The sequence below is a fragment of the Symphalangus syndactylus genome, chromosome 18 (assembly GCF_028878055.3).
Source record: "Symphalangus syndactylus isolate Jambi chromosome 18, NHGRI_mSymSyn1-v2.1_pri, whole genome shotgun sequence".
NCBI classification, from domain to species: domain Eukaryota; kingdom Metazoa; phylum Chordata; class Mammalia; order Primates; family Hylobatidae; genus Symphalangus; species Symphalangus syndactylus.
Genome location: NC_072440.2, coordinates 74,535,920 through 74,558,239, shown reverse-complemented (window position 1 = coordinate 74,558,239; position 22,320 = coordinate 74,535,920). Strand labels below are relative to the sequence as shown.

The 22,320-nt window shown below is 50.8% G+C and overlaps 1 protein-coding gene and 1 pseudogene across 4 annotated transcripts in view; both read right to left on the bottom strand.

Moving 5' to 3' along the window:
- Positions 1–329: 329 nt before the first annotated feature.
- MYH11 (myosin heavy chain 11) overlaps positions 330–22,320 on the bottom strand; it is a 158,407-nt gene continuing 136,416 nt past the window's right edge. For 2 of the 4 annotated variants that reach the window (XM_055253361.2, XM_055253360.2), the window contains 10 exons: positions 19,071–19,283; positions 18,491–18,703; positions 17,799–17,960; positions 17,233–17,361; positions 16,867–16,955; positions 15,955–16,078; positions 14,760–14,968; positions 12,727–12,835; positions 12,465–12,637; positions 330–1,298 (listed from right to left, as the gene is read on the bottom strand). In XM_055253361.2, coding sequence (XP_055109336.1) covers positions 1,166–1,298; positions 12,465–12,637; positions 12,727–12,835; positions 14,760–14,968; positions 15,955–16,078; positions 16,867–16,955; positions 17,233–17,361; positions 17,799–17,960; positions 18,491–18,703; positions 19,071–19,283 — 1,554 coding nt within the window. In that variant the 3' untranslated portion in view covers positions 330–1,165. Of the gene's footprint in view, positions 1,299–6,378; positions 6,418–10,452; positions 11,633–12,464; positions 12,638–12,726; positions 12,836–14,759; positions 14,969–15,954; positions 16,079–16,866; positions 16,956–17,232; positions 17,362–17,798; positions 17,961–18,490; positions 18,704–19,070; positions 19,284–22,320 lie in introns of those variants that run through there. The other 2 variants (XM_055253362.2, XM_063623685.1) reach the window with 2 other exon arrangements.
- Positions 3,823–3,964, bottom strand: LOC129468753 (uncharacterized; annotated as a pseudogene).

The following is a 22,320-nucleotide window of genomic DNA, read 5'->3' as shown; positions in this document are numbered from 1 at the left end:
ATATTGGTTTTGATGAGTCAAGATGTTCTTCCCAGTCATGTTTGAGGGCAGGGGGCAGTGGCCCTTGGACCACACATCACCTTGTCTCCCCCGCCTTCCCCACCGAGCAGCCCAGTAACCCCCTTAGACAGTCTCACTTTGCATCTCTGCTCTGCTCTTTTGCTGGCTTTGGGGTCGTAGGCAATTGATTTCGCCTCTCTAGCCCTCAGTTTCTCCATTCATGAAATTAACCCTGACTTCAGAGAATCTTTGGGATGATGAAGCAAAACCCAGCTTTCCCCAACTTCTTTTCCTCTATAGAAAACAGCTCAACAGAAAAGCCAACGACATTGTGATTTATAACCATTTATTAGTGAAAGTGTTTTTAAGCACAGTCAGGGTGTAAACAGTGCAGCATTCCTGCTCCCCTCCGTGGGAGCAGCGTCTCCTTTTCAATTCATGTGACTACAGAAGGCACTTGGTGAACTGTGCGTGTCTGAGGTGTGGAAACCAGGAGAGTGGGGAAAGAATTCTCAAAGGCCTGACATCAGAAGTTGGAAAGGTTCGCAGGTTAGGGAATGAATTGGGAGGAGGGGCCGGTGGCACCCATTTCGGTGACTTTCTCCCCATTTCATGTAAACAGAATTGCCAGGGACCGGTTACTGTGGATATGTTTTTCTAAAAACTCAATGTCTGCACAATCCATTGATAGAACTGGAGGATGTGTCTGTGTTTCCTGTTGGGTTTTTCTCGTCTCTTATATCATACAAACTTCAATTTATACCTTGAACACAGGGGTAGTGGGGGTGGTGGTGGTTGAGACAGGGTCTCTGTTGCCCAGGCTGGAGTGCAATGATGCAATTACAGCTCACTGCAGCCTCAAACTCCCGGGCTGGAGCGATCCTCCTGGCTCAGCCTCCCTAGTAGCTGGGACCACAGGCATGTACCATCATGCCCAGCTTATTTTTAAATTCTTGTATAGATGAGGTTTTACTACGTTGCCCAGGCTGGAGGGTGGTGGTTTTTATATTCCTTGTGTGAGGGGTGTCTGTGATGTTTGGAATTTGAGAATGGATTTAGACAATGCTAAGTAACAGTCTGCTGGGTTTTGCTTTGTTTTGGGTTTGTATTTTTTTGTTGTTGTTGTTTTTGGTTTTTCTTGCCGTGGTGCAAAACTCTAGATTGCTTATTCACTGGCCTTGGTTCCATTGAAGTCTGCATCTCGAGTGTCCGTTTCCTCCTCGGAACCATCTGCATTTTCAATAACTCTACGTCCTCCAGACCTTCTAGAAGGAACGAAAGAGGTCTCGTTTCCTCGCCTGTGGGTTGTAAGAAAACACATTTCTTTAGCAAAGAAATCTTCATGGTTGGGATAGATTTTTTATAAATCTGTTTTAAACTTGTAGCTATAGTCCTATTGCAATATAAGTCTATTTTTTTATGGCAGAAAACACACACACGGCACAAATAAGATGCAGATGTTCAAGTTGAAGTCAACAAATCCTGGCCAGTCTTAAGGCATAAGTGATTGAATTTAATCAGCTGAAATTGGTTTTGAGGAGTAGAGGAGGTTTTTCAAAGCAAGACGATCTGCTTTTAAATATGTCAGGATTGGTCATTTGAGAATCCACAGGATTCTGGTCTGCTGTGGTCTTTGATTTAGAATAGGAAAAAAAAAACAAAAAGCAAGTAGGGGATTTTGTCTTCTGACTATTCATAGCCCATGGGGCAGAGATGAAGAGGGAACATACTGTTTTTCTTCTGTATCTCCTCACCCCCATTCGCCTTAGAGGTGAGTTTTCAAGGTTTGAATTGGAAGAAGGTGAAATGGACAAGGGCAGCCTTGAGAGGGGAGGTGGTGAGGAACACAGAGGGGCTCCCCGGTTAAAAGGCGAGACAGCACCCTCTGCTGGTGTGGATGTTCATGGACTGAGTTTTCCCCACTGCAAGGACTGCTGCATCTGTTTTGCTGACCGTGGAACACACTGCACATGGCATAAAACAGGTGCCCAATGAATATTAGAAAAGGAAATTATACGTGTTAATCCAAGGTGGATTATTTTATTAAATTGAGATGAGGTCTTAATATTGTTGCCCAGGCTGGTCTTGAACTCCTGAGCTCAAGCAGTGCTCCTCCCTTGGCCTCCCAAAGTGCTGACATTACAGGCATGGGCCACCATACCTGGCCTCCAAGGTGGATTTAAAAAAAAATTTTTTTTTAAGACAAGAGTCTCTGTCACCCAGGCTGGAGTGCAGTGGCATGATCTTGGCTCACTGCGACCTCCGCCTTCTGGGTTCCAGCAATCCTTGAGCCTCAGCCTTGAGTAGCTGGGACTACATGCACGTGCACACCGCCATGCCTGGCTAATTTTTGTATTTTTAGCAGAGATGGGATTTTGCCATGTGACCCGGGCTGGTCTTGAACTCATGGCCTCAAACGATCCACCTGTCTTAGCCTCTCAAAGTGTTGGGATTACAGGTGTGTGCCAGTACACCTGACCTCCGAGGTAGATTTTAGCTCTAGCCAGTAGGATACGCCTCTCTGTCCTTACTGCTCCCATCTCCTCTCTGCCCTGGTTCTCTTGAGTTTATCACCTCGACTTCACAGGAAGGGCTGGTCACGTGAGGGGACACTTTGGGTAGGAGGAAGAGCGTGGGCAGAAGAAGGAAAAATCAGATCCGCCTGCTGCCGACCTTCACTGTTAGGAAGAAGCACTTAACTCTTTTCAGCGACTGCAACAAATAATCATGTTGGGTTCTGGCCATCTGGCCCTGTTTGACCTGAATCAGAAGACAGGTCTTATTTTAGGACATCAAAGAACAAAGCAGACTTTTGCTCCCCACGCAAGGGTTGGACAAGAAGCCACAAGGATGAACACAACTTAGTGACCAATTCTTTGGTCAAAAGGAACAACTCGGCTGGGCGCAGTGGCTCCCACCTGTAATCCCAGCACTTTGGGAGGCTGAGGCAGGCGGATCATGAGGTCAGGAGATCGAGACTATCCTGGCTAACATGGTGAAACCCAATCTATACTAAAAATACAAAAAATTAGCTGGGCATGGTGGCGGGTGCCTGTAGTCCCAGCTGCTTGGGAGGCTGAGGCAGGAGAATGGCTTGAACCTGGGAGGCGGAGCTTGCAGTGAGCCGAGATCATGCCACTGCACTCCAGCCTGGGCGACAGGGCGTGACTCTGTCTCAAAAAAAAAAAAAAAAAAATCAAGGCCCAGGGATTCATGATCACTGAGAAGAGGAACTCCCAAATGACCATTTTGTTGACAGAGGATGGGAGAGACCCCGGCTGGGAAAGCCCACCTGGCTGTAAAGGATGGGGCTTCCCGCAGTGCAGCGATCAGGAATAAATACTTAAAGCTGCAGCCACTCCAAAGTAAACACTCCTAGCCCAGCTTCACAGAGAAGCTTCTGGACTTGCGGCCCTACTAGAGAACTCGCCATCCTTCTCTCTCTAGACGTGACCCTTAAGTCTTTTTCTTTTTTAGCACTGTTTTCCAAGCACTTGACTCAGAAGGATCCCCAAATTCAGTACAGAGGAGCAGCAGTTTGACCTTTCCCTGTATGCTCCCCACACAGCTCTCTTCCTCACAATTTTAACTCCAGGTTCAAAACCTGATGGGCTGGCCAGGTGTGGCGGCTCATGCTTGTAATCCCAGCACTTTGGGAGGCCGAGGCGGGCGGATCACTTGTGAGGTCAGTTGTTCGAGACCATCCTGGCCAACATGGTGAAACCCCCATCTCTACTAAAAATACAAAATTAGCCGGGCGTGGTGGCGGGCGCCTGGAATCCCAGTTAGGAAACTGAGGCAGAAGAATTGCTTGAACCCAGGAGGCAAAGGCTGCAGTGAGCCGACATTGTGCCACTGCACTGCAGCCTGGGAGACAGCAAGACTGTCTCCAAAAAAAAAAAAACCTGATGAGCTGGGAAGCAGTCTCACACACTTGATCTTAGCCAAAAGGCCGAGAAGCGATGGGGAAGCAGTCTCTAACCTCCACATCAGTGCTGTAGGCACTCTCTTTTTGGCTCTTGGACGAGTCTATTTGCTAACTGGAAAAGCTTAATGGACAAATTTGCTCCCTTGACCTAAGAAATACATTGTGCCCTGGGCCATTGGAAGCTCCTTGCTTGGCTGTCAGCCTGCAAGATACTGTTTTGGCTGAAGTGCTTTTCTCGGAACTGGTTTCAAATCCTAGACCAAGGTTGACACCAACTATACCTGTTAAAGGAACTAAGGGACCCTTCTAAAGGTTTTCTTTTTTTTTTTTTTTTTTTTTTTTTTTTTTTTTTTTTTTTTTGAGACGGAGTCTAGCTTTCTCCCCCAGGCTGGAGTGCAGTGGCGCGATCTCGGCTCACTGCAAGCTCCGCCTCCCGGGTTCACGCCATTCTCCTGCCTCAGCCTCCCGAGTAGCTGGGACTACAGGCACCCGCCACTGCACCCGGCTAATTTTTTGTATTTTTTTAGTAGAGACGGGGTTTCACCGTGTTAGCCAGGATGGTCTCGATCTCCTGACCTTGTGATCTGCCCGCCTCGGCCTCCCAAGTGCTGGGATTACAGGCTTGAGCCACTGTGCCCGGCCTAAAGGTTTTCTTAAAGGGTCTGATCCTGGAGAATCTGGAATTTTTTTTTGAAATGGAGTCTCACCGTGTTGCCCAGGCTGGAGTGCAGTGGCGTGATCTTGGCTCACTGTAGCCTCTGCCTCCCAGGTTCAAGCGTTTCTCCTGCCTCAGCCTTCCAAGTAACTGGGACTACGGACATGTACCACCACTCCTGGCTAATTTTTGTATTTTTAGGAGAGACGGGGTTTTACCTTGTTGGCCAGGCTGGTCCTGACCTCAAGTTATCTGTCCGCCTCGGCCTCCCAAAGTGCTGGGATTATAGGCATGACCCACTGCGCCTGGCCTAGCATTTGGATTCTATTCGTGGACTCAGCTTATCCAAGGCCTCGGGAATCATCTTGAGTGTAAGCACCTGCTAGTTTGCAAGGACTCAGTTTCCCACTGACCGGTGGATCCTGCGCTTCAGCCGACCCTGGAATTTGGCTTATCCTATGATCCCAATCAGCTGGTAGGAGAGCTGCTTGAAGTGTCCCAGAAACTCATCTGCTCCCCCACAAAACTGGCTCTTAACAAGACCTCACCCTGCGCTTTAAGTATTTTGGTAATGACAGCAAAGCTGATATTCTCCAAAAATGAAGATGGACACAAATGAGGGTTGGTTTGGCCTCTCCGTGAGGTGAAGTCAGATCCACATGGCCTAACTTCACCTGTGAAAAGTTGTTCATCATGCCTGTAATCCCAGCATTTGGGGAGGCCAAGGCACGTGGATCACCTGAAGTCAGGAGTTTGAGACCAGCCTGGCCAACATGGTGATATCCTGTCTATAATAAAAATACAAAAATTAGCTGAGCGAGGTGGCAGGAGCCTGTAATCCCAGCTACTCAGAAGGCTGAGGTAGGAGAATCGCTTGAACCTGGGAGGCGGAGGTTGCAGTGAGCCAAGATTGTGCCATTGCACTCCAGCCTGGGAGACAGAGGGAGACCCGTCTCAAAAAAAAAAAAAAAGAAAAATCCCAGAGAAGCAGAGACCTCTTCGTGCTTTCTTGGGAAGGACGCTGTGTGCATCCTTGAGTCTTGGGTATCCATTCCCCAGTCCCTGAGCACGTACATGGCCGTGAAGCCTCCAGAAAAGGCTCTGCCAAGACTGTGCTTGGCTTTGCGGTGGTCAGCTTCCACCCCGTGTGCTGAAAATGCAGTTTGTAGCTAGACATCACTCAAGCCACGTGCAGCCCCCGGCATTTGTCAGACATCGCAGTGAGCTCATTTCCTTCGCAGACAAGCCTGTGAAAGCTGAATCGTGGGAGGACTGGTTGCCGCGCCGCAGTTACCGTGAACTTTGTGATTTCTGACTTGTGACCCAGACCAGCCAACTAGAAGCCAAGTACGTTCTCCAGGAATGTGCCCAGATAGTGGAACTGTCATATTCACTCAGTGCAGTGTCTTCACGGGACAAGGGAGGACAGCACTGCTGAATGCCCTAACCATGTAAGAGTGGCTTTTGGCATGAAAGGAAGAAAAATCCAAGCCACACACACAGCCTCTGACATCTCGTCAAGATGCAGTGATAAGGGCGCACACTGTTGGGTGTCATGTCACATGTGCTGCCCAGAGGCAGGAAGGACGGTCAAGAGATGAGGTCTGTTTGTCATCGTGATCTTGGTTTCAATGAAAGACAGCTTTGCACAAAGATATCCAAGCCTTCAGATTTTGCAGGAATCTCGTGGAAATGTGCAAGGGTTTAAAATTCGGGGTGGGCAGAGGGGGCGCACTGGGCAGAAAGGAAATGGATACTGAGACAACACACAGCTGCGAAGCTGAAGGCATGATACCTGATGCATCACTGCGAAGTTTCCTGTTGGGGGGGCCCTCTGAAACAGAGAATCCCCGGAGGTTACCATCAGCAAACAAGGAGGAGCCTGGTTAAGTATATTTTTAATTGTTAAACACATTTGCTTCTATTTAATAATTAAAGGCACTCTTTGAGACAGAGTCTCACTCTGTCACCCAGGCTGGAGTGCAGGGGTGCGATCTTGGCTCACTGCAGCCTCTGCGTCCCAGATTCAAGCGATCCCCTCGCCTCAGCCTCCCGGGTAGCTGGGATTACAGGCATGCCCCACGTGCTTGGCTAATTTTTGTATTTTTAGTAGAGATGGGGTTGCACTATGTTGGCCAGGCTTGTCTCGAACTCCTGATGTCAAGTGATCGTCCTGCCTTGGCCTCCCAAAGTGCTGGGATTTGGGATTACAGGCATGAACCACTGCACCTGGCATTAAAGGCACCCTTAAGTCAACCTTGCAGTGAATGATTTGACACCAAGAGCCCTTGGTGAGGCTGGTACATGAAAGGATAAGCAGTTTTTTGATACTCTGTCACCCAGGATGGAGTGCAGTGGCATGATCTATCTCTGCTCACTGCAACCTCTGCCTCCCGGGTTCAAGCGATTCTCCTGCCTCGGCCTCCCGAGTAGCTGGGATTACAGGCATGCGCCACCGTGGCCAGCTCATTTTTGTATTTTTAGTAGAGACAGAGTTTCACCATGTTGGCCATGCTGGTCTGGAACTCCTGACCTCAAGTGATCCATCCACCCACCTTGGCCTCCCAAAGAGCTGGGATTACAGGTGTGAGCCACTGCACCCGGCCCAGTTTTTTAAATGGAAAGGAAAATGTCTGTCCTTTAGAGCTACTTTTAAGAACCCCCTGTAAATCCCATGATTGCATACCGCTTCAGGGAAGTAAAAGCATTTGAGCAAGCTGCTTTGAAAAATCAGTGTCAGAACAGAAGCCAAGAAGTCCCAGGCAAGGAACCTGCAGCCGCCTCTCCCTTGGTTTATGATTAGTTGCTCTTCATTAGCTTTCGGGCCTCTAGCAAGAGAGGAGAGGGGGAGGCCTTGTGCAGCTCTTGTCGGAGGTAACTGGCAGTGTAGCAAGTGGTAGGTAAGTGGGACTGGCTTTAGAGAGGGCTTGTGTTGAGATGCGTCTGGCTGATAGAACTTGGTGAAACTTGCACTGCAGTTCCTTCTTGGCGGAGGAGCCAGGCATGCTTACCAACCTCCCTCAGGGCTCTAGTGCCCGATTTTATGTTTTTGTGCACCTAAAAGACGCATAAGGCAGGACAGACCTTCCACCTGCATTATGTGTGTATTCATGTCGGAACTGGCAAAAATGGTCTTTTTGTTCTACTCTGTCCTTGGCTGACCAAGAAGTCTCAAGTGTCTGGGGCAGAACCCACAGGAGATGTCCAGTGTGTACTAAAGAATCACTGGGCCGGCTGGGCGTGGTGGCTCACGCCTATAACCCCAGCACTTTGGGAGACCGAGGCGGGTGGATCATGAGGTCATGAGATCGAGACCATCCCAGCCAATATGGTGAAACCTTGTCTCTACTAAAAATACAAAAATTAGCCAAGTGTGGTGGCACGCACCTGTAATCTCAGCTACTTCGGAGGCTGAGGCAGGAGAATCGCTTGAACCCGGGAGGCAGAGGTTGCAGTGAGCCGAGATCGCACCACTGCACTCCAGCCTGGCAACAGAGCTAGACTCCGTCTAAAAATAAATAATAAAAAGAAAAAAAAATCACTGGGCCTGAGAAAGGGAAGCAGAGACAGTGGGGTAGAGAGTCAGAGTGGCTGTGTCCCCATCACTCAGCCCAGCCACTCAGGAGAGGTAGGGGGACCAGTTGCCAGCAGAGCACATCTGAGGGTTTTTTTTTTTTTTTTTTTGAGACAGTCTTGCTCTGAAGGCTGGAGTATAGTGGCGTGATCTTGGCTCACTGCATCCTCCACAGGAGTCTCATGCCTCAGCCTCCCGAGTAGCTGAGATTACAGGCATCTGCCACCACGCCCAGCTGATTTTTGTGTTTTTAGTAGAAATGGGGTTTCACCATGTTGGCCAGGCTGGTCTCGAACTCCTGACCTCAGGTGATCAGCCCACCTCGGCCTCCCAAAGTGCTGGAATTACAGGCGTGAGCCACCACGCTTTGCCCCTAGGAGTCTTCACAGTGAGAACAGCTCTCCTCCACTGATCCCTGAACCCTGGGAGATGCTTCGAGGCCCCTGCTGTACTTTGGGAGCCTAGGCCTGGTTTCTCTCCTATCCATGGGGGACGAACAAGCCCTCCCCATGCAGCAAGTGGGGCTGTTCCCTGAAGGCTTGGTGCCCTGCTCCAGCTGCTCTCTTCCCCTTCTCAGAGGGCTTTGGACTTTTCCCTGTCTCACGCAGTGGTCCCCAAACTCTAGAGGTGATTTCAGATGGCTTCCGGGAATGCCATCCGCTAACTGAACTGGACCCTGAGAAAGTCATTTCCTTTCCAACTCTCTTTAAACAGGTCTAATTATGATGTCAGAGTCTATTTGGTGCTAATGGCTGTTGTCACTCCCTTTTTAACAGAGAAGTAGCCTTCAGGTCTTGGTGATCAAGTTGTGGCCACAACAGCTAGATATTGAACTTGATACTATTTTTATCGTATTAATTTTATTGTAACCAGTTGATAGAGGTGATGCTGGTTTAAAAATGTAGAGGAGGTATATTTGCAATTATATTCATGTATGATTAAAACTGTTAAAAGATCAAATCATCTGTATTAAAGGTAGTAAGAGGCTTAGCACATGGCTGTGGTGGTATGAGAATGAAGCGGGGGAAATATCTGGGACCCGAGGGATAAAGGTTCACTCTTCCTAGTACTGTCCTAGACATTGGAGATTTTTGTTTTTAGACCGAGTTTTGGTCTGTTGCCCAGGCTGAAGTGCAATGGCGTGATCTCGGCTCACTGTAACCTCTGTCTCCCAGGTTCAAGCGATTCTCCTGCCTCAGTCTCCCGAGTAGCTGGGATTACAGGCGTGCCCCATGACACTCGGCTAATTTTTGTATTTTTAGTAGAGATGAGGTTTCACCATGTTGGTCAGGCTGGCCTTGAACTCCTGACCTCAGGTGATCTGCCTGCGTTGGCCTCCCAAAGTGCTGGGATTAAGGGGTGAGCCACTGTACCCAGCCTGGGCAGGATTCTTTAGGGAAAGTTGACCAGATTCTCTCATAGATGGGATGTGGGGTATAAAGGAGACAAAAATGTTAAGAAGGACCACGAGGTTTGTGATCTGAATTGTTGGCAACTTCATCATTTTAGCTGCTGAGCTGGAGAGAGGAGCCAGTTTGGGGGTGAAGAGTTTCATTTAGTCAGGGCTTGGGGTGCAGCATGTCTGCTGTGAGCTGCCTATTAGACATCCGTGTGGGAACGGGAGGGTGGTCTGAGGTTCTAGGAAGAAGCTAGGGCTTCTCAGAGACGAACTGAGGAGTCATTAGATATAGATGGAATTCTAAAGCGCCAAGATTAGTTGAGACCTCTCACCTAAAGCTGGGGAGAGATGAAAAGAGAACTAAGGCCGTGCAGTGGCCCATGCCTGTAATCCCAGCACTTTGGGAGGCTGAGGCAGGTGGATCACAAGGTCAGGAGTTCAAGACCAGCCTGGGCAACATCGTGCAACCCCGTCTCTACTAAAAATATAAAAATAGGCCAAAAATAGCTTGAACCGGGAGGCAGAGGTTGCAGTGAGCTGAGATAGTGCTACTGCACTCCAGCCTGGGCAACAGAGCAAGACTCTGTCTCAAAAGAGAACTAAGTTGATACCCTGGGGCAGTCTGGTGGCAAGCACGTTTTGAGGTGAGGGATCAGCAGAGGAGAGGAAGAGGGACAACCCCACAGGTTGGGGGACAAGCAGGCGTGGATGGTGTCGGGGAAGTCCAGGGAAGCAAGTGAATTAGACCAGAGGCATGCTGGGCTGCGTCACATGCTGCTGCCCTGTCAGGGGACCTCTGGCCATTGGTGTCACTCATGGGAGGCTTCTGGGAGAGTGATGGGTGGGGGCGAGGGGAACCAGCAACTCTTCACATAGTTGTTTTTTTTTTTTTTTTTGAGACCGAGTCTCACTTTGTCACCCAGGCTGGACTGCAACCTCTGTCTCCCGGTTTTAAGCCATTCTCGTGCCTCAGCCTCCTGAGTAGCTGGGATACAGGCATGTACCACCACAGCTGGCTAATTTTTATATCTTTTGTTAGAGACAGTGTTTCGGCATTCACATCCAGTTTTGTAGTAAGGGTAACAAGGTAGACGTGGGGCTAAGAGGCTATTCCATTTGCTGATGGAGCAAATGAAAGAGAAAACCTTGCAAAGTAAGGATTTTTGGAGCCATATGCTTGAGTGAACAACAGGGTCGGGTCCAATGGAGGTGTTGGCCTCGGTTGGTGCCAGAGGGTTCAGCACAGAAATGGAAAAAGAATAGAAGTGCACGGAGGTAGGGTGATGAGGCAGTGTGAGCTTGTGCACGTGTCATGATCATTTCTGCTTTTGAGTTAAGTAGGAAGTAAGGTCCCCAGCTGAGAGAATGGGGAGGAGAGATCATAAGTTCAAATTAAAAGTGAAAAGCAGCAGAGAGTGAGAAGATGAGGGAGGGGTGTGGGAGGACTCCTGAGCAAGGCCTGCTCTGTGGGAAAAGCTGGAGAGTGGGTTTTGGGTTTTTTGAGACAGGGTCTCACTCTATCATCCAGGGTTACTGCACTGGCTAGATCATGGCTCACTGCAGCCTTGACCTCTGGGGTCCCACCAATCCTCCCACCTCAGCCTCCTGAGTAGCTGGGATTTTAGATGTGTGCCATCACACCTGGCTGATTTTTGTTTACTTGTTTTTTGTAGAGATGGGGTCTTGCTGCTCTTGAACTCCTGAGCTCAAAGCGATTCACCTGCCTTGGCCTCCCAAAGTGCTGGGATTAGAGCTGTGAGCCCTGTGCTGGGCCAAGTGTTGAGTTTCATTTGGGTTGTGCTTTTACCAAATGATTGCAGCAATGCAAGAAGGGGAACCGGATGTTGAGGATGCGCGATGGCAGTTACTAGACGGCTGGTTTGGAGCTGGGTCAGAGACTGATGGCATTGATGGAGTGAAGACCCCGCTGGGGACAGAGCCAAAGAAAGGTGGCGCCAGGTAGACAATGAGAAGCCTGAGGGTCAAATTGTGAGGGCTCCTAGGAGCACTGGTTAGCCCGGTAGAAGCAGCAGGATCACCCAGAAGCTCAAGGAACCGAGAGGCTGCGTCACCCACCTGGATGTTGAAATCATGGAGAACTGTGAGGAGTGGTGTGGGAGACAGGAAGCCCGGAGCTAAAACCTTCAGGGAGCCAATTGGGATGGATGGACAGGGTGGTGGAAGCAGCCCTTGGGAGCAGGGGGGACCCCCAAGGTACTAGAGGCATGGGAGAGAAAATAGCCCCCACTCCACTGACAGCAGGAATTCTCAGCGGGGGGGGGCAGTTGTACCCTCCCATCTCTAGAGGACTTCTGGCAACATCTAGAGACATTTTTGGTTGTCACATTGCAGGGTGGTGGTGGGGCTTCTGCAGCTGGTGGGTAGAGGCCAGGAATGTAAGCACCTGCTACTTTTCAGGGATCTTTTTCCTTCTGATGGGGAATGTTGGACAGCCCCCATACCCGAGAATAATGCAGCCCAGATGGCAGCAGTGCTGAGGGAGAGAAGGGAGGAGCAGAGCATGTCAGGAAGGAGGTGAAGTGGCAGGGGGCAGTGTTGCAGCTTCAGTGGATGCCGTGAAGACTCAGTGATGCAATGAAGGAGGGGTTGGAGGAGACAGTGGGGATAGTCTCTTTCTCTTCCTCACCCAGAGGATGGGATGGGAGATGGTCGATCATTAAAGAAACTAGAAGGTAAGCTGTTACCAGGCAGGGCCCCGGTCTGATCTGGGCCAGCCTCAGTGCCTGGCCCACACTAAACTTAGTGATTAAAGAGGAGCAGGAATAAACCACAGAAGGGAGTGGCGGCTATGGGCACAGGGGGCATTTGCAGGCCGAAGGGAGCCCGAGCCCCCAGCGCGTTTGTCTGGCCTGAGACACGGGGTCCTACCGGGCCACGGGCTCCTCACCTGAGCTTGCTCTTGAGTGCGTTCACCTCGCGGCCCATGGCCTCATTGCTCTCCGTGGCCTCATCCAGCTCCCGCTGCAGCTTCCTGCGGTTAGCATTGATGCGCTGGGACTCCTCCTCTGCCTCCTCCAGCTGCCTCTTGAGCTGCTTGACCCTGGCATTGCCTTTCTCTGCCTGTCGCAGAGAGTTGGAGGGGTGGTTAGGGGAGGCCGGCTGGGGGCTGGGGGCTGGGGGCTCGGGGGAGGCTGGGCGGCAGGGACTACCTGCTCCTTGTACTGCTCGGCCATCTTGCGCTCGTCCTCCACCTGCAGCAAGACTTCCTTCAGCTTCTTGTCTTTCTGCTTCAGTGACTTGGTGGCCGCCTGTTTCTCTCTGCAAACAGCAAGGAAAACAGGTGGTTTCCGAGGAGGGTGGCACCCCTTGCAGCTGGTATGTCACCCGGAGGGGGCATCTTGAGTGCTTTCCTGAGCCGCATATCTGGACTCCTCCCAAGGATCAGTCAGATGGTGAAATAGTATTCAGCCATGAAAAGGAATAAAGTATTAATACATGCCACAGCATGGATGAGCCTGGAATTCTTGCCAAGTGAAAGAAGACACATAGCAGACGACATAGTGTGTGATTCCATTGATATCAATTGTCCAGAATAGATAAATCCATAGAGACAGAAAGTAGATTATGGTTGCCAGAGACTGAAGGGAGTGGCTACAGGGCCTGGGGTTTCTATTTTTTTTTTTTTTTTTTGCGGGGAGGAGACAAGGTCTTGCTCTGTCACCCAGGCTGGAGTGCAGTGGTGCTCCAATGCCTGCTGTCCACCCTAGTTCATAGTTCACTGCAGCCTTGAACTCCTGGCTCAAGCAATCCTCCCACCTCAGCCTCCCACAAGTAGCTGGGACTACAGGCGTACACCACCACGCCCAGACTTTTTAAAAGTTTTTCATAGAAATGGAGTCTCTGGCCAGGCGTGGTGGCTCACACCTGTAATCCCAGTACTTTGGGAGGCCGAGGTGGGCAGATCACCTGTGGTCAGGAGTTCAAGACCAGCCTGGCCAACATGGTGAAACCCCATCTCTACTAAAAAATACAGTTATTAGCTGGGTCTGGTGGTGTGCACCTGTAGTTGCAGCACACGTGTAGTTGCAGCTACTTGGGAGGCTAAGGCGGGAGAATTGCTTGAACCCAGGAGGCGGAGGTTGCAGTGAGCCAAGATCGCACCACTGCACTCCAGCCTGGGAAACAGAGTGAGACTATGTCTCAAAAAAAAAAAAAAAAAAAGTCTCGCTATGCTGCCCAGACTGGTCTCGAACTCCTGGACTCGGCTGCTGCTCCCACCTACCTCAGCCTCCCAACGTGCCGGGATTATGGGCATGAGCTACCACATCTAGCCTGGGGTTTCTTTTTGAGCTGATGAAAATGTTCTCAAAATGACTGTGGTGATCGTTTTACATGTTTGTGAATATATGAATAGCCCTTGAATTGTACACTTTAAATGGGTGCATTGCAGGGCGTATGAATTACTGAAAAAGCTGCTAGAAGAGAAGAGAATGGGTGAGATTCCTTAGAATCCAATGGTAAGAAATGTGCTGTGATCATATGCCTCATTCGACCCATAATTAAGGCAGCTTCCAGTGTGTGTACTGAATGGGTTGCCGGTTGGACTTTTGTTTTGGGGGTTTTTTTTGGTGTGTGTATGTGTGTGGCAGGGTCCCACTCTGTCACCCAGGCTGCAGTGCAGTGGCACGATCTCAGCTCACTGCAACCTCCACGTGTCACGTTGGAGTGATTCTCCTGCCTCAGCCTCCTGAGTAGCTGGGATTATAGACATGTGCCGCCACACCCGGCTAATTTTTGGTATAGACAGGGTTTCACCATGTTGGCCAGGCTGGTCTCAAACTCCTGACCTTAAGCGATCCACCTGCCTCGGCCTTCCAAATTGCTGGGATTACAGGCCTGAGCCACCATGTCCAGCCTGGTTGGATTTTTGGTCTGTCAGCATGCTTGTCCCCACAGAGGCTGGAAAAGCCACATGTACTGCTGGGAAGGCTGGTTAATGTCAGGAGGACCATGGAGATGCTAAGAGCAGCTCACATTTTAGGTGTTTGCTCTAGCCCAGGCACCAGCAAGACACTTTGCTGTGTTTACATTCAGTTCTCACGACACACATGCACTATGGGCATCACAGAGCTTGCTTCTTACAAGCCAGAACTGATGCTGGAAGAGGTTCCCTGACTTCACTATGACCCCTGCTGTCCATCACCCCCCTGCAAACTGGGTTCGGAACTCCAGACCCACATACCTGGCCTCCTGCTCGACCTGCTCCTCCAGCTGTGCAATCTTGGCCTCCAGTGCGGCGATGGTGGACTTGAACTTGGACTTGACGGCCCCCTCCATCTCCTGGAGCTTGCTCCGGAGCTCCTTGTTCTGCCGCTCGAGCTGCTGCCGGGCACTCTCATTCTTCTGGGCCGTGCTGCGCTCCGTGGCCAGCTCGTTGCTGAGCTGCTCGGCCTGGGGAGGAGAGTGAAGGCTGTGAGGTGGACTCAGGGAAGCCCAGGACAGCACACTGAGACCATGCACCTCTTCCTGCTGCCTCCAGCCTTGTTTGGCCTCTGCACGAGTCCCTTGATACCGGGCGCCCTGTCCTCCTCTCCTTCATCCTGTAAAACTCCACTCAAGAGCTTCTTCCAGGCCGGGCGTGGTGGCGCACGCCTCTAATCCCAGCACTTTTGGAAGCAGAGGCAGGCAGATCACTTGAGGTCAGGAGTTCGAGACCTGCCCGGCCAACATGGTGAAACCCCGTCTCTATTAAAAATACAAAAATTAGCCGGGCAGTGGTGGCATGTGTCTATAGTCCCAGCTACTTGGGAGGCTGAAGCAGGAGAATCCCTTGAACTTGGGAGGCAGAGGTTGCAGTGAGCCAAGATTGCGTCACTGCACTCCAGCCTGGGCAACAGAGTGAGACCCTGTCTCCAAAAAAAAAAAGGTGCTTCCACAAGTGTCACAGTGCCACCCAGCCTGAGCGAGTGACTTGTCCCTTGCTTTCTCTGTCCTGGAGTCACCTGGAGAATGATGCCTGTTCACCCTACACCACAAGGGGCTGCAGGTCACAGGATGGTCCCTAGTGCCCACCATGGAACTGGTGCTCAGTGACATCACCAAGGGCTCACTGGATAAGGTCAGAGCTTCAGCTGGGGGGAAACACAATGAAAGAGCGTCCCAAGGCCCAGACTCCAGGGATGGCCGTGAGGTACAGGGAGCCAGACACGCCGTGGCTTGAAAATGAGACACTGCAGCGTGGAGAGGGGTATTCTGAAGACAGCAGTCTGGGCACTGGTGTAAGGGCCCTTGATCTCTACTCTCAGGCCCCACCACCCTCTTGTCCCTCAATCCAGGGCCTGCACACAGGAAGCCGCCACGCATGTGTTGACTGGTGCAGGATCCTGCTGCAGGAGAGACAGTAGGCAGCGAGACTGTGGTGTCCAGGCGGCCCTCACCTGCTGTGTGGCTTTGCGGACCCGGTCGCTCATGGCCTCCATGTTGCCCTGCTCCTCCTCCAGCTCTTCCTCCAGCTGGGCGATCCGGGCCTCCAGGCGGCGCTTCTCGTCCTGGAGTGCGTTCCTGGGGGAAGGGCAGCCATGGTGGGGGCCTCTACCCTCCCCTGGCTTAGCAGATGCCCCCTCCTTGGAGTGATGCCTCAGGGGGATTGCCCTCATCATCTAATGGGGGAAACTGAGGCTTGGAGAAGATTAGAAGACTCATCTGTAGTTACACAGCTAGGAAGTGGACGGCTGGGACTCGGGCCGGGTCCGTGTCAGCGAAGCTGGGATTGGGATGGGGACCAGCACACTCCTCCCTGACTCTTCCTGGCCTCCCCTTCTACCCACACAGCTACTTACTGGGAATGAATGAAAGCAGCCACACCCCCAAACAGAGACATGAAAGCGCTGAGGGAAAACCTAACCACCATGGGTCTGTCCCCAATCTCAGAGGACGCTTTGTCAGCAGCAGCTGACAAATGAAATGGGGGTCCAGGGCCAGGCATGGTGGCTCACACCTGTAATCACAGCACTTTGGGAGGCCAAGGTAGGAGGATCACCTAAGGTCAGGAGTTCAAGACTAGCCTGGCCAACACGGTGAAATCCCACCTCTACTAAAAATACACAAGTTAGCCAGGCACGGTGGTGCACACCTGTAGTCTCAGCTACTCGGAAGGCTGAGGCAGGAGAATTGCTTAAATCCGGGAGGTGGAGGTTGCAGCAAGCCAAGGCTGTGCTATTGCCCTCCAGCCTGGGTGACAGAATGAAACTCTGTCTCGAAAAAATTTAAAAAATAAAATGGGGGTCGAGGATGCTGCCTCTCCCCCAATCCTCTGCTTCAGAGCCCTTTTCCTCCATTCAGTTTCCTACCTTCCCGACAGGCTACTGGCCAGCTCCTCTGCCAGTTCCTCCTTCTCGAGGTCCGCCTGTTTGCGAGCCCTCTCAGCTGCGGCGAGGTCCTAGGTGGGAGGTAGGAAGCCTGTTGTCTGCCAGGGAGAGGCCAAGCCCCACCGAGAGTCCACCCTGCCTCCTCAGCCACCCTCGAAAGTACATGTTCTTCCTCTGAGGTCAGGGGAGGCCTCATGAATACATAGAGGAGGGGGAGCATGTGTCTTTCTAGACAGGTGGACCCCACAGGAGGACGAAATGAAATCTGAGAATGCACTGACTGGAGCTGCCAAGGGGTGCTACCATGACACCCGCATCTGAGGCTCTCCTAGCAAGGCAGGGCTTTACCTCTTGGAGCTGCATGAGGTCTGCTTCCAAGCTCTTGGCTTTCTTCTCATTCTCTTTGGCTGTGGCAAAGATCTCATCTCTGGAGGCACGGGCATCTTCCAGCTCTCTTTGAAAGTCCTTCATCTGAGCCTGCATGAGTCAACAGGAAGGACAAGCTCAGATGTCTTTACTCCCCCAAGTTCTGCTGCCCAATTCGGCTTTGCACACCCACCCCTTGGATTTTCTGCAATTGACCACAAAGAAGTTCCCATTGCACGAGCATGGCCCTCCGTTCCAGGTGGCTGGTGGCGGGCTGGGAGCACCATTCTGGGTGGGCTCCACAGACCTGCCTGAGAAGCCGAGCCCCTGATGTGATCGGAGGGCAGTGGCCAAATACCTAATAATGCTGCCCTACCTAGGGCAGGAGACAGCCACCAAAACCTGAATGGTGCCAGAAAAACCCCAGCTGAACCCACACCAATGGCAGGTGCGGGCTTGCTTCCTGGGGCCTGCTCTGCTGACTTGGGTGGCCTGAGGGGAACGGTGCCCTCCCTCCACCCATGCCCCAAGCTCCTAGTGTCACCCACCTGCAGTTTGCGTAGCTGCTTGATGGCTTCCTCCCTCCCCTTGATGGCAGAGTCGGCCTGAAGCTCCAGGTCTTTCAGGTCCCCTTCCAGCTTCTTCTTCGCTGCAGCCGCCAGGGCACGTTGCTTTCGCTCGTCTTCCAGTTCCGTCTCATACTCGTGAAGCTGGGTGAGGAAGAGAGATGTGTGCTGCCCCACTTGCCCCTGGGGAGGTCCATTAGCCCACGCAGGCAGCACGTCACTGCACCCCTTCCCCAGCACAGCCCCCCTGTGAGGTGGGCATCTCATCCCCAGTTGCAGATGAGAAAACGGAATCTCGCCGGGCATGGGTGGTTCATGCCTGTAAACCCAGCACTTTGGGAGGCTAACAGGAGAATGGATCACTTGAGGCCAGGAGTTCACGACCAGCCTGGCCATGGTGAAACCTCATCTCCACTGAAAAAAAAAAAAAAATTAGCTGGGTACGGTGGCATACGCCTGTAATCCAAGCTACTCGGGAGGCTGAGGCAGGAGATGGAGGTTGCAGTGAGCTGAGATTATGCCACTGCACTCCAGCCTGGATGACAGAGCGAGACTCTTTTGTTTCAAAAAAAAAAAAAAAGAAAACAAAGTTTCCACACCGACCATGAGAGGTGGTGATAGGAATGAAAAAAGCCACCCAACCTCCCTCTGCTGGCCTCCCCGGCAGCACGCACCTGTCTCTGCAGTTGCCTTCTCTTCTCCTCATTCTGCTCGTCCCGGGCTTGGAGATCCCTCTCGAACTGGCCCTTGAGCGCCTGCATGTTGACTTCCAGCCGCAGTTTGGCATCCTCTGTGGCCTGCAGCTCGTCCTCCAGCTCTTCCAGCTGTGTCTTCATCTCCTCCATCTGGGTCTCCAGGGCCCGCTTGGACTTCTCCAGCTCATGGACCTGCCGGCAGAGCAGGCAGCCCCGTTCTATGAGACTCAACTTCACGAAGACGATTGAGAAACCCACCGTGAGCGGCACCTCAGGAGGTCAGGGAGGTGGCTTTGGCCTCCCACAGGATGCATGGCCGGGACTCAAGATGGCCCCTGAAAGCTCAGAGCCCAGCCTTATCCTCGGGCCCAACTCAGACCCGTCCTCGACTGCCATTCTCAGCCCCTCCCAGCCCCTGCACCAGTCCAAAAACCTCCTCCCATTTCCGATGATAGTTCGCTATGAAAAAGGCCAGGAGCTAGCCTCCCATGGACTGATGAACGGCACAGAGGGTGGGCGGGCGAAACGTGGACGAGAAAAACAACCCAAAGCCACTTACGTTCTTGCCCACGTCATCCTTGGAGCTGACCAGGTCTTCCATTTCGGCTTTGAGCATTTTGTTGGTCCGCTCGAGTTCCTCTTTGGCTTCCAAGGCCTCTTCAAGGGCCCGAGCCAGGGACAGGGCCTTGGTTTCCTTCTCCCTGGCTTCTGCCTCGGCTCTGTCCCTCTCATCCGCGTATTTGGAAGAGATGTTTTTCTCTTCAGCTAACAACTACAACACAGCATAAGACCCAGAGGTGACTTCTAGGCATATCGGGGGTCAGCGTCACTGAATTGTAAATACCGGGGAAAAGCCCTGTGTCCTACTGAATGTATTGAGGTGCAGGTGTAAGCAATGTAGGTTAGCTATGGGAGTAGTTTATATAATCATCTGGCGTTCTGACTTCTACATCAACCTTATGCAGAGCCAGAAATCAGCTGACTTGTTTTTTTTTTGTTGGTTGGTTGGTTGGTTTTAGATGGAGTCTCACTTTGTCACCCAGGCTGGAGTGCAATGGCACAGTCTTGGTTCACTGCAACCTCCACCTACTGGGTTCAAGCGATTCTCCTGCCTCAGCCTCCAGAGTAGTTGGGATTACAGGTGCCCACCAACACGCGTGGCTAACTTTTGTATTTTAAGTAGAGACACGGTTTTGCCATGTTGGCCAGGCTGGTCTCGAACTCCTGACCTCAAGTGAGCCTCCTGCCTCAGCCTCCCAAATCACGGAGATTACAGGTGTGAGCCACCACACCTGGCCAAATCCTTGTGCTTCAAAACCACTAAAGCTGCCCACGTTGCTTAGAGCACACTGAGGTCAAAGTGACATTTAAAGTTGCCAGAAGCTAGTTATTATTTTATTTCATGGCCACAAGTAGCTATTAATATCTCACAAAAGTATCCTAAGAGCCTCAGTAAGGAAACGGTAAGCATGGGTGGCCCTGCACTCATATCTCTCTGCTTGGAGAAGCAACTCAGAGAACATTCCATGCTCACGTTAACCTCATCTTCAGAGAGAACACAGCAGATTATAAACTGTAACATCCAAAAGCCAAACTTCCAGTATTCAGCAAAGACAGGGACCTCTAAACTGCACAGTCAACACAAAAATCCCACACTATGTGTGACACTGCACTATACTCTACGTGACAGGAAAATAAAAGCAACCTCAGGCCTTCAACCAGATAATGAAGCACTGAAGATGAGCTGACAGCCCAGAGGAGAGGTGGCTGATGGGAAGAGGAGGAACTGGGATGTTATCTAGAATCCTGACACTATGAGGCCAGTCAGGAAGGGGTAGGGAACCCGCAGGCATCTGGCATTTAGCCTCACTGTACAATCCTCATTTATTTTTGAGACAGAGTTTTCGCTCTTATCACTCAGGCTAGGGTGCAGTGGCGCAATCTTGGCTCACTGCAACCTCCGCCCCACCCTGGGTTCAGGCGATTCTCCTGCCTCAGCCTCCGGAGTAGCAGGGATTACAGGCGTGCGCCACCATGCTACTAATTCTTTTAGTAGAGACAGAGTTGCACCATGTTGGCCAGGCTGGTCTCAAACCCCTGACCTCAAGTGATCCACCCACCTCAGCCTTCCAAAGTGCTAGGATTACAGGCGTGAGCCACCATGCCTGGCCTCACAAACTGATTTTTAGAATAACCCTGAGTCACTTGTAAACTAAATCACATTTACTAAATAATAATGTATCTTAAAAGTTGGTATTTAGGGGTTTGGGTCATACAGGGGTCTGCATTTATCGTACAATGAAGATTTGTGAATTTCTTTTTTTTTTATTATACTTTAGGGTTTTAGGGTACATGTGCACAATGTGCAGGTTTGTTACATATGTATCCATGTGCCATGTTGATTTCCTGCACCCATTAACTCGTCATTTAGCATTAGGTGTATCTCCTAATGCTGTCCCTCCCCCCTCCCCCCACCCCACAACAGTCCCCGGAGCGTGATGTTCCCCTTTCTGTGTCCATGAGTTCTCATTGTTCAATTCCCACCTATGAGTGAGAACATGCGGTGTTTGGTTTTTTGTCCTTGCGATAGTTTACTGAGAATGATGTTTTCCAGTTTCATCCATGTCCCTACAAAGGACACGAACTCATCATTTTTTATGGCTGCATAGTATTCCATGGTGTATATGTGCCACATTTTCTTAATCCAGTCTATCGTTGTTGGACATTTGGGTTGGTTCCAACTCTTTGCTATTGTGAATAGTGCCGCAATAAACATACGTGTGCATGTGTCTTTATAGCAGCATGATTTATAGTCCTTTGGGTATATACCCAGTAATGGGATGGCTGGGTCAAATGGTATTTCTAGTTTTAGATCCCTGAGGAATCGCCACACTGACTTCCACAATGGTTGAATTTCATCACATGTAAGTTTTACTCGAAAAGAAGCAAAATTGTGTTTAAAAGTAAACTCTAATTAATACGGAATATTGAGGTGTGGAAGGGGAAATGTACTGACATCTGTAATTTGCTCTGAAATGTACCCAAGAGATAAGGCATGATAGATAGAATTAGTCTTTATAAATAAATATGTGGGCCGGGCATAGTGGCTCATGCCTATAATCCCAGCACTTTGGGAGGCCAAGGCAGGCAGATCATTTGAGGCCAGGAGTTAGAGACCAGCCTGGACAACATGGCAAAACCCCATCTCTACTAAAAATACAAAAATTAGCCAGACATAGTGGTGTGCTCCTATAATCCCGGCTACATGAAAGGCTGAAGCAGGAGAATCGCTTGAACCCAGAGGCGGAGGTTGTGGTGAGCTGAGATCGCACCACTGTACTCCAGCCTGGGTGGCAGAGCTAGACGCTGTCTCAAAATAAATATGTGATAAAGTTCATATAATACAGTGTCAATGACTGAATCCAGGTGGTGGCCTTACAGGTGTTCACTGTACAGTTCTGTCAACTTTGCTGTGTGCTTGGAATTTTACAGAATGAAACCTTAGGGAAGAGCGGTATTAAAAGTATAGAAACTGAATTACTTGGAATACTACTCAATAGGTATTCAATACATATTTTTAGTGAATAAAATATGCACCTGTTTCCTTCTTGAGGCTAGAAACGAAGGCATCACCATGTGTGCAGGTGACCCTCATGGTGCTGGTACCCAGAAAAGTCACAGTCATCAAGGCTTCTGTGCCATCCTTACTGTGACCTGGTAGCCTTAATGCTCCATGGTTGCCCAAGACAAAATAAGAGAGCCTCCCATGGCTCCCCACAGAGTGGAGAGGGGATGCAGGCACAGGTGGG